Source organism: Chelonoidis abingdonii, chromosome 2 (assembly GCF_003597395.2).
Source record: "Chelonoidis abingdonii isolate Lonesome George chromosome 2, CheloAbing_2.0, whole genome shotgun sequence".
Lineage (NCBI taxonomy): Eukaryota > Metazoa > Chordata > Testudines > Testudinidae > Chelonoidis > Chelonoidis abingdonii.
This window is the reverse complement of record NC_133770.1, coordinates 159,840,756-159,855,474: the sequence shown is the minus strand read 5'-3', so window position 1 is coordinate 159,855,474 and position 14,719 is coordinate 159,840,756. Positions and strand designations below refer to the sequence as shown.

The following is a 14,719-nucleotide window of genomic DNA, read 5'->3' as shown; positions in this document are numbered from 1 at the left end:
TAGTGCCCAAGGAAAGGGGATGCTAGATCCGAGCCAAAGCTAGGTAGGGGTGTAAGATCCGAGCCCAGGGGAAGCGGGTGCTAGACCCGAGTCCGGGCTGGGGTGTGTGTGCTAGACCCAAGCCCGGGCTGGGTGGAGCTAGACTCGAGCTCGGGGGGTGCTAGATCCGAGCCCGGTCTGGGACGTGCTAGACCCGACCGGGGGGAGGGTGCTAGACCCGAGCCCGGGACGGCATCCAGGGCGGAGGGGAAGGCGCAGAGCAGGTGATCGCTCCCGGGGCGGGGAGAGCCGCTGGGGCCGGGCGAGGCGGGGAGTTGCCGGGAAGTTCGCTGCAGAGCGGCGGGAGCGGAGCGGGGCCCCTAACATGGCGGAGCAGCCCGAGGCACCCAGCCCGAGACAGCAGCGCCGGGGGCCGGGGGCAGAGGAGCGGCCGCTGCCGCGCTGAGCAGCCGCCGGGGGAGAGCCCGGCCGCCCGCCGCCAGCATGACCCGCTGGATCCCCACCAAGCGGGAGAAGTACGGGGTCGGTGAGTGCGCGGATCCGCCCGGCGGCGGGGCACGGTGGGGAGACCCCCACTGCACCCCCCGCCCAACATCTTTTGCCCCCTGACCCCTGACATCCCACGCCAACGCTTACCTCACTTGCTCTTGCCCCCCCTACCATCTGGTCATCCCCGCCCCAACACTTCCCTGCCGCACTGCAGCACCCCCGCCCAACTACTCCTCCTTGCTCCTCTGCACCCCCGCCAACACTTCCCCTGTCCCCATAACGGGGGGGGGACCTTTCGCCCAAACCTCTTCCTACTGCTCTCTGCAGCCCGCGCTTCACTGCAAACCCCCGCCCCAACACTTCCCTGCCACTTGACCCTCACACCCAACATCCTCCATTGTTCCTCTGCACCCCCTTGCCCACTGCTCCTCCCGCCCAAACACTCTTCTCTACTGTTCCTTGCCCCGCCGCCCAACTTCCCCTGCTCCATACTACTCTTCTCTGCCCCTGCCCCCTGCCCCCTCCGCCCAAAACTTGCTCCTTGCACCGCTCAAACACTTCCCCTGTCCCACTGCCTTCCGCCCAACATTCCTCCACTTTCTCTGCACCCGCACCCATGACCCCCCTGCCCAACACTTCCCTGCCCACTGACCTTCGCCCAACACTGCTCTCTGCACCCCCGCCCTATGCACCCCCGCCCACCCTCTTTCTTCTTTGACCCCCTGCCCCACCTGACCCCCACCCACATCCTCCACTGCCTCCCTTGCACCCCGCGCCAACACTTATCCCTGCCTACTGAACCCTTGCCCACACTCCTCCACTGCTCCTCTGGAATCCCCTGCCCCACTGAAACCCCTCACCCACACTCTCTCTGCACCCTGCTCACCATTGGAACCCCCCTCCAAACTTCCTGCCCACTGACCTCTCACCACATCCTCCGATGCTCCTCATGCACCCCTGCCCTGCATCCCGCCTGCCACATCCTCCACTTCTTTGCTCCTCTGCACCCCTGTCACCCGCTGCCAACATTTCCCCCCAACCCCCTCCCGCCCCATTGCACCCCCTGCCCAAACACTCCTTCACTGCTCCTCTGCACCCACTGAACCCCCTGCTCAAACACTCCTCCTCTGCACCCCCTGCCCCACTGGACCCCCCGCCCAAACACTTCCCCTGCCCCACTGAACCCCTCCACGCAAACACTCTTCTTCTGCACCCCCTGTCCCACTGCACCCCCCACCCAAACACTCTTCTTCTGCACCCCCTGCCCCACTGAACCCCCCGCTGAAACACTGCTCCACTGCTCCTCTGCACCCCCTGCCCCACTGCACCCCCTGCCCAAACACTCTTCTGCACTCCCTGCCCCACTGCACCCCCCGCCGAAACACTACTCCACTGCTCCTCTGCACCCACTGCACCCCCCGCCCAAACACTCTTCTTCTGCACCCCCTGCCCCACTGAACCCCCTGCCCAAACACTCCTCCACTGCTCCTCTGCACCCCCTTTCCCACTGCACCTCCCGCCCAAACACTTCCCCTGCCCCACTGCACCCGCTGCCCAAACACTCCTCCACTGCTCCTCTGCACCCGCTGCCCAAACATTCCCCCCGCCCAAACACCCTCCCGCCCCATTGCACCCCCTGCCCAAACACTCCTTCACTGCTCCTCTGCACCCCCTGCCCCACTGGACCCCCCGCCCAAACACTTCCCCTGCCCCACTGAACCCCTCCACGCAAACACTCCTCCACTGCTCCTCTGCACCCCCTGCCCCACTGCACCCGCCGCCCAAACACTCCCCCCTGCCCCACTGAACCCCCACCCAAACATCCCCCTGCCCCATTGCACCCCCTGCCCAAACACTCTTCTTCTGCACCCCCTGCCCCACTGCACCCACTGTCCAAACACTCCCCCTACACCTCCACTCAAACACACTCCACTGCACCCCCTGCCCCACTGCACCCCCTGCCCAAACACTCCCCCACTGCACCCCCTGCCCAAACACTCCTCCTGCCCTTGTGTGCCCACTGCACCCCCACCCAAACACTTCCCCTGCCTCACTGAACCCCTCCACGCAAACACTCTTCCTCTGCACCCCCTGCCCCACTGCACCCGCTGCCCAAACACTCCCCACTGCACCCCTCCGCTCAAATACTCCTCCACTGCTCCTCTGCACCCGCTGCCCAAACACTCCCCCTGCCACACTCCCCCCTACATCCCCACTCAAACACACTCCACTTCTGCTGCCCCACTGCACTCCCCACCCAAACACTGCCCCACTGCACTCCCCACCAAAACACTGCCCCCACTGCACCCCAATTGCACCCCCACTGCACCCCCCACCCAAACACTCCCATCTGCCCCACTGCACCCCTCACTGCTCCATTGCCTCATTGCACCCCCACTCAAACACCCTCCACCAGTTCACTGCACCCTCTGCCCCACTGCATCACCCACCCGAACGCTCCCCCTGCCCTTGTGTGCCCACTGCACCCCCCACCCAAACACTCCTTCTGCCCCACTGCACCCCACAAACACTCCCCCCTGCCCCACTGTATCCCCAGCCCCACTATGCCCCCTCACTGAAACACTCCTCTGCTCCACTGCACCCCCCACCCAAACACTTCCTCTCTGCTCCACTGCACCCCCCCACCCAAACATTCCCCCTCTCTCCCACTGCACCCCCTTGCACCCATGCCCTCCACCCTGCCCCTGTGCATCCCCTGTCCCACTGCCCCCCCACCCAAACACTCTCGCTGCTCCACTGTACCCCTCACCCAAACACTCCCCCTCTGTCCCACTGCACCCCTCACCCAAACACTTCCTTCTGCTCCACTGCACCCCCCGCCTTACTGCTCCACTGCACCCCCCACCCAAACAATCCCCTTGCCCCACTTCACCCCCCTATCCAAATACTCCTCGTCCACCCCACTGCGCCCCCTGCCCTACTGAAACCCCCAACCCAAACATTCCCCCTCTGCCCCACTGCACCCCCCTGTGGCTCTCCCAGTGCTCTTTCTTTGGTGTATTGCCCCTGCCCCACTGAACCCTCCCCAAACACTCCCTCTCTGACCCACTGAAACCTCCAACCCAAACATTTCCCCTCCACCTCGCTGCACCTCCCTGCACTGCTTCTGGAGCTCCCTTACCCCCAATGTTCTGTCCTTTCTCTCTGCCCCTGCTCCACTGCACCCCCCTGCACTGTCCCTAGGGCTCCTCCAGTGCTTTGCCTTGTGCCCCACTGCACCCCCCTTCACACACCCTATCCCACCCCCAGTTCTCTGTTCTCATGCCCTACTGCAACTCCACTGTACCCCCTCTGCACTGCCCCCTAGGACTCTCCCCCCAGTGCTCTGTCCTCATGCCCCATTGCAACCCTTCTGCCCCACTGCACCCCCCTGCACTGCCCTTGGGGCTCCCTCACCCCCCGTTCTCTATCCTTGCTGTATTGGGCCTGCCCCACTGCACCCCCCTAACCCAGCATTCCCCTCCGCCCCGCGCCCAAATACTCCCCCTCCACCTTACTGCAATGACTCTGCCCCATTGCAATCCTCTTCCTACCCAACATTCCCCCTCTGCCCCACTGCAACCCTTCTGGTGTCTCCTTCCAACCCTAACACTCCCCAACCACCCCACAACAACTTCCAGCCCAAATTCCGTCTCTCACCCTATTCAGGGCCTTTTGATTTCATCCCATCCACCCCCTCTAAATTCCCCCTTTGAATTCTTCTCACTGCATTTGGGTTCCCTTCTCAGTACTCTTTGATTACTACACCACTTTGTCTTTGTCTGGAGGTTTCAGCTGCTGATATTCCCTGGGACTTTATTTAACTTCAGGCCCTTGGAGTTGGAAGGGGTGATCCGGCTCCAGTTTGGTTCTGTACTGCTCTGGTGTTTGCAATAATGCAAGTGTGTCTGCTGCCTTAGGACTGACCCTGTTTTGGGGGTAATTGTTGACTTGAGTCTGCCTCTAGGACTGTCTTCAAAGGCTATCAGGATGGGGAAGGACGGGAGAGACAGTTGCAGTGACTGTGTTGCAGTGTCCAGCTTCCCTGCCCCCATCGGTTATAGGGAAGGGAATGGGGTACTGAGGGCAAAGTATGGCTGTGCCATGTTCTGGGGAGAGGAAGCTTTGGAGTTATGTTATAGGGAAGTTGATACTGGGGAAGTGGATGAACTGCAAAAGCTGAGGTCGTATGTTACCATCTGCCCTGCCTGTTTGCTGGCATTTAAAAATAATCATGAAATGCTGATTTACTCCTTCTTAGGACAAGCTTAGCACCTGCTGCAATGGTTTGCGAGTTCCCCCTTTTTGTGGAGAACGTGATAAATTGAAAGCCACAACTTTTGAGCCTGTGTAGAAAATATCCTTTAGAAAACAAAAGAGCGGCAGGCAGGAAACCGCTAATGACACAAACCACCTTTCAAAGTTTGTTTGAGCAAGAGGACTCTTCTTTTCCCCTGGGAAACTTGTTGAAGTGGTGAAAGGTTTTAAATTGGGTGTTTGAAAAATGCTAAGCACAGCTGCTGTTGTGATGCTGTTTCGTATAGTTCCATCCGCTAGTTCAAAGTGGTCAAGGCCCCGATCCTGTGCTCGTTTGTACAGGATAGGGCATGTGCACTCACAAAAAGTCCCCATTGACTTCGAAAGGGCTCCACATGAGTGCTGGGGTTGGCCCACTGCACAATCAGGGCTGCAGCGTGGTTTTATGGCTTAACAAAATTATTAAATGCAGCACTGTCTTATCTAGCGACTCCCGTGGTAACTTTTAGGGCGTGTAACATTTGCGCACCCTGAACTTTGTTTCTTTGTGTGCTGGCAATGACTCAGGCTGTCTCGTACGTCGGTATATTACATGGGTGGTGCGGGAGATCGTGTCTGTGGATTATCAGGGTTGCTCTCAATGCTGCCGTCCGGCAGAATGTACGATAATTGGTATAATGATGCCAGGTTAACAAAATAATCCTCACCCAAACAGTTGGGACTAGATGTGAGTTTGGGCACACTCCTGAGCAAGGTGTGGCAGGGGAGCTGCACTTCAGAAACAGCCTTGGGAAGTAGCGTGACTCAGACGCAATTCTTTCATATTTCAGGAGTTAGTAATTTGCTGCTGGTCTATATTTTCCCAGAAGGCTGAGCTGCACTGGCCTGTGAGTAGGTGGAGTGGAGCCTAGGTTTTGCCCATTCCCTGATCTCCTGACATAGGAGGAGTAAGCAGGTGCACAGTGCTCTTATTCCTGTGCCCAGACAGGTATATAAAGGGGCAGGGGAGGATTCTTATTTCCCCTTTACTTGGGCATGGAGTCCATAGAGTTCTGGCTTTTTTGTCTGTTTCACTAGCACATTTAATAGGGTTAATTCATCTTTTCTTTAACGAGCCAATGTTTGATACTTATACTTGGCATGAAGTATTTCTAGTTCTCACTTTCAGATCTGGCTGGCTAATGGGTTACAGAGGTGCATGTCAAGTGCTTTTCTCCTAGGCCCCAATCCTGCGCTTGCAGAACATGTTTAATTTTACTAATGGGATGTGTCATCATAGGTGCTGACTTCGTGGGTGCTTGAGACCTGGAGCACCCACAGAAAAAAATTAGTGGGTACTTAGCACCCACCGGCAGCTAGCTAGCTCCTTCCTTCTCCACCCCAGTGCCTCCCACCTGCCTGTGGCCCCACTGATCAACTCCTCCCCTCTCTGCCAGCACCTCCTGCCCCCTGTGATCAGCTGTTCCGCTTCCGCAGTGTGCAGGAGGAGCTGGGGGGAGGAGTGGAGGACAGGGCATGCTCGGGGGAGGGGATGGAACTAGGCAGGAAGAGAAGGGGCAGGGCAGAGCAGAGGTGGAAAGGGGTAGGACCTTGGGGGAAGGTTGGAGTGTGGTGGGGCTTGGGGCTGAGTAGGGGTTGAGCACCTCCAGGGAAATGAAGAAGCTGGCACCTGTGTGTGTTGTGGTAGTAAAGATAAGCAGGTTTGCAAAATCTGGGCCTTTCATAATAAATGCTTAAGAGATTTTCTTTAATGCTTGAGATGGCACAAGATGGAAGAGCTGGGAGAAGGGGCATTTAACTTTTTCTCCCACCAATATGCTCTCCCTGAGGATCCCAACCTTGAGGAGTCCCCTCTTATTGAGAGGATACTTTAATAACCTTGGTAAGACTGCCAAGAAGGGTGTCTATTAGTGCTAATTGTGCTGATGTTTGTGATGAGGAACTGAGCTGAGACCACTAGTTCATATCATTTAGGCTATTAGACAGTAACAATTTTCATTCACTACTTGCCTGGGCCGTGTTCCAGCTGGTGGCTCAGTGAAAGGATCAAAGTTGTGTGTGGTTGTTTTTATTTATTTATTTACTTTGGAGGATAGACTAGAAACATTATGGCTCATAGAAAATAATCTGTATTTTTGAAATTATCATAATGACACTTGAGTGTATGTCAAATGGAGATCTGCATGTTTTAACAGCTTTGTGAAGAGTTCCCCAAAAAGTAACTGTTGTGATCCAGTGCCATCCTTTGATTTGTGCAAATTTCAGTACACTAAGATGTATTTCCTGGACCGTTGTGACCAGTCTTCTCTAGTGGTTTGGCAGAATAACCTCTTCTCTTTGGACTCAGGGGTCTGAAGAGCGCATCATTTGCAAAGTGTATTTTAATGAGTGTATCTGTATTACGCAAATATGCAATGAGATTAGTTTGTTTGAAGTCGTATGGAAAGGAGTTGCAATTGACTCCCTGGGGTTCTTAATGTAATGCGTTCATCATCTGATTTAAAATGATTAATTTGTGACAAAGAAAACCCATAGCAGTATTCCTTTCTCTGCTGGCTCCTTTTGTTAATCACTAATCTATTAGTTCCACCAGATTTTGCCTACGTTTACTAGAGTGTTACCAGACTGAGGTTCCTTAACTCATGTCATTTTCTCTGGTACATCAAGCTCTTTGCTGAATAGGGGTTTTAATTAGGTCTGTCAAGCGATTAAAAAATTAATTGCGATTAATTGCACTGTTAAACAATAATAGAATACTATTTATTTAAATATTTTTGGATGTTTTCTACATTTTCAAATATATTGATTTTCAGTTACAACACAGAATACAAAGTGTACAGTGCTCACTTTATATTTATTTTCTATGGCAAATATTTGCGCAGTAAAAAACAAAAGAAATAGTGTTTTTCAATTTGCCTCATACAAGTACTGTAGTGCAATCTCTAACATGAAACTTGAACTTACAAATGTAGAATTATGTACAAAAAATAACTGCATTCAAAAATAAAACAATGTAAAACTTTAGAGCCTACAAGTCCACTCAGTCCTACTTCTTGTTCAGCCAGTCACTCAGACAAACAAGTTTGTTTACATTTGCAGGAGATAATGCTGCCCACTTCTTATTTACAATGTCACCTGAAAGTGAGAACAGATGTTCTCATGGCACTGTTGTAGCTGGCATCGCAAGATATTTATGTGCCAGATGTGCTAAAGATTCATATATCCCTTCATGCTTCAACCACCATTCCAGAGAACATGTGTCCATGATGATGGGTTCTACTTGATAATGACAAAGTAGTGCAGACTGAGACATGTTCATTTTCATCATCTGAGTCAGATGCCACCAGCAGAAGGTTGATTTTCTTTTTTGATGGTTTGGGTTCTGTAGTTTCCTCATCAGAGTGTTGCTCTTTTAAGACTTCTGAATGCATGCTCCACACCTCGTCCCACTCAGATTTTGGAAGGCACTTCAGATGCTTAAACCTTGGGTTGAGTGCTATAGCTATCATTAGAAATCTCACATTGGTACCTTCTTTGTGTTATATCAAATCTGCAGTGAAAGTGTTCTTAAAACGAACAACATGTGTTGGGTCGTCATCCAAGACTGCTCTAATATGAAATACATGGCAGAATGCGGGTGAAACAGAGCAGGAGACATACTATTCTCTCCCTAAGGAGTTCTGTCAAAATTTAATTAATGCATTATTTTTATAACGAGTGTCATCAGCATGGAAGCATGTCTTCTCTAATGGTAGCCGAACCATGAAGGGGCATATGAATGTTCTGCATACTGGCACGTAAATATCTTGCAATGCAGGCTACAGAAGTGTCAAGCGAATGCCTGTTCTCACTTTCAGGTGACATTGTAAATCAGAAGACGACAGCATTATCTCCCGTAAATGTAAACAAACTTGTTTGTCTGAGTGACTGGCTGAACAAGAAGTAGGACTGAGTGGACTTGTAGGTGCTAAAGTTTTACCTTGTTTTGTTACATACCTGCACTCAAAACCAAAACAAGCTACATTTCTAAGCTGCACTTTCACGATAAAGAGATTGCACTACAGTACTTGTATGAGGTGAATTGAAAAATACTGTTTCTTTTATTATTTTTACAGTGCAAATATTTGTAATAAAAATAATATAAAGTGAGCAGTGTATACTTCGTATTCTGTGTGGTAATTGAAATCAATATATTTGAAAATGTACAAAAACATCCCAAAAAAGTTAATAAATTTCAAGTGGTATTCTGTTTAACAATGTGATTAAAACTGTGCTTAATCGCGATTAATTTTTTTATCACGATTAATTTTTCTGAGTTAATCGTGTGAGATAACTGCGATTAATCAACAGCCCTCATTTTAATATCCTCAGTGCTGTCTCAGGAATCTAATTAAAGGGCCATGCTTGCATGCATCCTTTCCATATTGCAGTAGGTAAGTCAATAGTATTGTTATGGACTCTCATTTCTTGCGTAGAAACGAACTGTTCATTGTAGTGATTGAACTATACTGATTACTTTAAGAGTTTAAAGAGACAGTACATGGGTCTGCATTTGGCCTTCAACATCAGTATTTCATTTGGGTTGCAGAAAGGTTTTTCTTTAAATTGTCACATTATTTTCTTTCATTAATCATCTTTTACTTCTTGCAGTGAACCTGAGGTGATTGCTTAGTGATTTCAGTACCAGGTCTGAAGTACATTACCTAGACTCCCTGGTCCAAAGTATGTTCAGATCCCACCAGGGTCATATTTAGAGGGATGAAGGACTGAGATCTGTAAATTTAGAATTATGCAGTTTACTCTGTGTGTGTGTTAAACCCATTTACAGTTAATGTCTTGCAGGTGAGATTGTACTAACTGATGAGGTGAGGGGGCTTCTGTCTATTCTGCAGAGACTTCTTTGTCACTAAAGATTGAGTGTAAAAATTAGCATCTGTGCTAGTACCCCCGGCCAGAGCTTCCCTTTTCCCATTCCCCATAGCCATTTGATTCTTTCAGTGAATGAGTTGGTGTCCTCAGGTGAGATTTGAGTGGACAGGTCTCCATATCACAAAATCACCAGCATGTTAGGCACTAATAACCCCCTTCCTGGCACTGTTCTCTTGGGACCAAGCTGCCATTGCAGTAAGGGTGCATTACCGTAATTGTTCAACTCCACTCTCCCAAATCTGGAGTATCAGAAAAAATCGATTATGAAAAGAACTCTTGAGGTTGTAAATGAGCTCTTTCTTATCTGCAGTAAACGGATTGTTTTTGTCATATGCCAAAAAGCATGACATATTTGTTGCCTTTGCAGTTATTTTTGCAGCAATGACGCATGAGTAACTTTACCTGTGAGAACACTGTCCCACATAAATGTAATGTTTTATCATTTCTTCTTGTCTAACTGCTCGAAAGGTATAGGTCTGATATGCATATGGCTCATCATAATGGAAGGGGAGTGGGGGAGCGATAGCTCAGTGACTTGAGCATTGGCCTGCTGAACCCAGGGTTGTGAGGCCACTTGGGGATCTGGGGCAAAATCAGTAGTTGGTCCTGCTAGCGAAGGCAGGGGGCTGGACTCAATGACTTTTCAGGGTCCCTTCCAGTTCTATGAGATAGGTATCTCTCTATATATTATATGTAGCATTTCACTTTAAGGTCACCAGTTTGAATCCAGCTCATACTAGTAACTGTATTATCTGATGGCTTAGGCCCCGGTCAGGCACGTGCTTAACTTTACATATGTGAGTAGTTCTACTGAAACTACTCGCATGCTTAAAGTTAAGCGCATGCATGAGCCTGTGCAGGATCCGGGCTTCTGTGGTCTATGTGAATGAGTTGGTGGGTCTCAGAAGAGACAACCTGCATTAAGTCTTCTTTACTGTGTTATCACAACGGAAGGGCTATGGTCTATTATACCTTTACAGAACTTGAGTTTTAATTTTTGATTATTTTGTCACAAAATATCATTGTTCGTTTTTAAGCATTTTTAAAGATTTTAATCTATTTACATTTTCGCAGTTGTGGGTTTGAAGCATATTTTAAAAATGAATTTTAATCTTTCACAATCATGGGAAATTGTGGGGAGGTCAGACAATAATTCTTTAATGGCAGTAAACACTGAGATTCAAAAAGTTAAAGCTTTATTAGAACACACATCAGTATTACATGTCAAAATATACTAAGTAAATATTCTTCAATCGAACTCTAATAAGTTCTCAAGCAGCATTTTTCTTTCTTTGCCTATCTGTAAATTTCAGTTATCGATGGAAATATTTTTTCATCGGTTGGTGTGTGTACAGTGAAATCAACATTTACCAATGAAAATCTAATCCTTCAGAGCCTAATTATACCTTTGGGTAGGTAGCAGCCCTCAGTCTCCTGGGCTGTCAATCCAACATCTTCAGTTTTGATGTCTTTTTAAATAAATACACCTTTATAAAATGACAAATAATTACTTTTAATTGTTATAGGTGATCTGTTAAACTTGCAATATTCTTACCTTCTAGAGGAGCCAGCACTTGGACCTGTTCTTATTGAAGAGCAGTATTCATACTGTGGAATTACCATGTAGGCATTTGACTTACAATCAACTCCCTCATGTTATAGGAATGGCAGTAATTTTTCAAATGTAAACCCGTGCCTGCCAACTACATTCATAATTTATGGGACCAGAAATGCACAGGGACAGCGGATAAGAGAATGCAGCAGAATGAGATTTCATTCATTTTTATTTTAAGCAACATTTTGAGTTGTGATTACTTCTGATATGGACGATTGTCATGATTGGGCTATTGCTCAGACTGCATCTGGTTCTGCAGAGTGGTCTGTGAGTGTGTTTTGTGCTTTGCGTAACCTTGCACTATCACAGCATGTCCCACTTTATTGTTAAAACTGTTCCATGTTACTACTAGTATCCCATCACTGAGGCTTTATTATTGGACAACAAAGTTCACTTTAGTTTTCAAGATTTGTTTAAACTTGTTGCATGCTTATTATAGATACTGGAATATGCTAAGTGAAGGCCCCAATTCTGCAGCCAGATGCATGGCTGGGTCTTTAAATGGATATAAGGATCAGGCCACATGGATCCAACTGCGGGAGTGCATTCTAGGGGCTGATCATGCCATCCTGACCTGGGTAAAACTTCCCCTAACTCCAGTAAGCATATCTCATTCCGAGGGTTTAATGTACACACAGTTGCTCTGGTTTTACTTACCAGTTTTAAATCAGCTTAGGGTATGTCTTCACTACCGGCCGAATCGGTGGCAGCGATCGATCCAGCGGGGAGCAATTTATCGCGTCTAGACTAGATACGATAAATCAACCCCTGAGTGCTCTCCTTTTGACTCCTGTATTCCAGCGCTGCGAGAGGTGCAGGCAGAGTCGATGGGGGAGCAACAGTAGTCAACTCACCGTGGTGAAGACACCACGGTAAGTTGATCTAAGTACGTTGACTTCTGCTATATTATTTACGTAGCTGAAGCTGCATAACTTAAATCGATCCCATCCCATTCCACCCAAGTGTAGATCAGGCCTTAGTTAAATTGGTGGAAAATACTGCATGGAGATTATTATTATTTCAGTTTAACCAAACTTGTTTCGGTTTAGCTGAAATGGGTTAGTAGAAGGTTTAAACTACATTGAACGTAAGTCCTGGTCTATGCACAGAGTTGTATAGATATATCTAACGGTATGATTTCTTTTATACCAGTTTCACTAAACTGGTGCAGCTTTTGTATGTGGACTCTCATATTGGTTTAGACCTGGTTTATATCAGTTTAGCTTGTGCTTGTAAATTTACAGATGCAAGCTGAACCACTATAATCAGTTTTAAACTGATTTAAGAGAGTCCACATAGAAAATCAGCACCAGTTCAGTTAAACAGATTTATGTTTAACCAATGTGAATTCTGTGTGTATACAAGCCTGAGTTATTCTTGAACTAGAAGAGAAGTGTCCACGTGCATAGGGAGTTGCACCAATTTAGCTAAACCTGTGCAAGATTGTGTGTAGACAAGGCCCGAGTAATTTTTGTGTGCATGAAATTGGGAAGCAGATTATGTTAAGTGCTTGTCTCTTTCTTTTGGTTCTGATCCTATTTCTCTTGTGGTTAGTTAAAAGGTTAGTCAAAGGCAGACCCTCCCCGCACCACGGACTGTAGTGGGAGCACAATGAAGCCCTGTTGTGTTTGCTGCTTTGTCTTTTGGCAAAACATTTTTTCAACACAGGGGTTTTCTTAAACACTCTCAACTGCATAATGACAGCCTGTTCCAAAACCACCTTAAACGTTCTTGCATTGATTTTTACCAAGTAATCATTCTGAAATGTACCCTTCGTGTTAATTGTTCTACTGGAACATGTGATTTGAACCTTGTTTTCTTGCAAGCTCCCTGATTTAAGGATTTTCTCTCCCTCCCTCTTCTGGATGAAAAGCTATAATTTCCCAGTGGCCTTAAAACAACAAAAGTGAAACTAACCATATACTTCAGGATCTATGGCTGTACCTAAAGTATGAGTGATGCAGAAGTATTCTGTGCACGCGATACACTGTTTGGATGAAATCTATGTTAAAGGGTTAAAAGGGCAGGTTTGTGTGCATGTGTCCAGGGAAAGGGATTTAAAAAAAGGGGGCCTGGAGGATGGTATTGGAGAACTGAGTCTACATGCACGCTTCTCTCATCTCCTATACGAGGGGTTTTTTAAGACCATGTGCTTGCGTACTTTGGGTTGGCAGTTGACTGGAGCAGGGAAGAAGAATAGAGTGGAGCAACTTAAGTTTAACAGGACTGGATGGAGCGGACCAGCCCAAGCCTGGCTAATGCATTTCAGGGAAGGAGTTGCTGTGTTTTTCATGGGAAGGGAAGTGGGAGGCAAGGAGTAAGGTGGCCACTGAATCCTGCTTTTTTGACAGGGTGGAGGGAGGATGTGAGGATCTGGGTGGCTTCTGAGGCATTGCTTTTTTAAGAAGAGGGGAGAAGGAGTCCCGGGGATCAGGTTGAGAGGAGGGGCTAGGAAGCTAAATGCCTCCTGCATGTCCAGGACAGGGAGAGGGCAACAACAACAGAGGGGCACTGCAAAGGCATGCGAGGCAAGAGTGGGTGAAGATGTACCAGTGGAAATCAAATCTACCCGGCGACAGGAGTGTGGCATGTAGGTGTGTTTAACCCAGGTTAGTAGGCTGTGTTCTCGGGGGAGGAAGTGTTGGGGAAACTTTCCAAGCTCTGTTCTGCGGAACTGCCACTGTGAACCACTGATTTTCAAGGGTGGTTTCACTCATGGAGCAATTGCAGATTTGGGCATTTAGGTTGAGATTTTCAAAGGTGCTGAAGGAGATTAGGCACCAATCCAGTGGGAGTTCGAGGCCTTAACTCCCCTTTTGGATCCTTTCAAATCCCAGCCATAGCCTCGGATCCAACATCTGGGAGGACCACGACCCTTGCTCTGTGTTCTCCTGTGCTGTTTGCTTGTAGACTCTGTTTTAGATGTTCCTTCTAGCTGCCTAAACTGTAATTTCAAGTGCAAAGCTGCAGAGGGGTCTTTTCTTTCCCAGCTTCTTTCCTTCCAGAGGGTTATTGTGCTCTCTTTTCTTTTCCTAAATTGCTTTCAATCCCCTCCGCATGGCCAAATTATTACTTCTGTTACAGATTGTTTGGGTCTGGGGGTAAACTAAGGCCTTGGCTACACTGGCGCTTTACAGCGCTGCAACTTTCTCGCTCAGGGGTGTGAAAAAAAACACACCCCTGAGCGCTGCAAGATACAGCGCTGTAAAGCACCAGTGTAAAGAGTGCCGCAGTGCTGGGAGCGCGGCAAGCTAAACCCCATCAGGATGTGGAGTACGTGCAGCGCTGGGACCACACTCGCTGCGACAGCGCTTTGAAGTTTCAAGTGTAGCCATACCCTAAGACAAATAGCTGAGTTTGTTAGCTATCACTATGTATTAGGAAGATTGTCTCAGCAGGGCTTACTTGCAACTGGAGGAGTGGACAGCA

The 14,719-nt window shown here is 48.5% G+C and overlaps 1 protein-coding gene across 1 annotated transcript in view; it reads left to right on the top strand.

The window, feature by feature from the left end:
- The first annotated feature begins 445 nt into the window (after nt 1-445).
- Nucleotides 446-14,719, top strand: part of DOCK5 (dedicator of cytokinesis 5) — a 134,047-nt gene continuing 119,773 nt past the window's right edge. Inside the window, exon 1 of the mRNA XM_032795300.2 lies at nt 446-526. Within this exon, the coding sequence (XP_032651191.1) occupies nt 484-526 (43 nt within the window). The 5' untranslated portion in view covers nt 446-483. The remainder of the gene's footprint in view (nt 527-14,719) is intronic.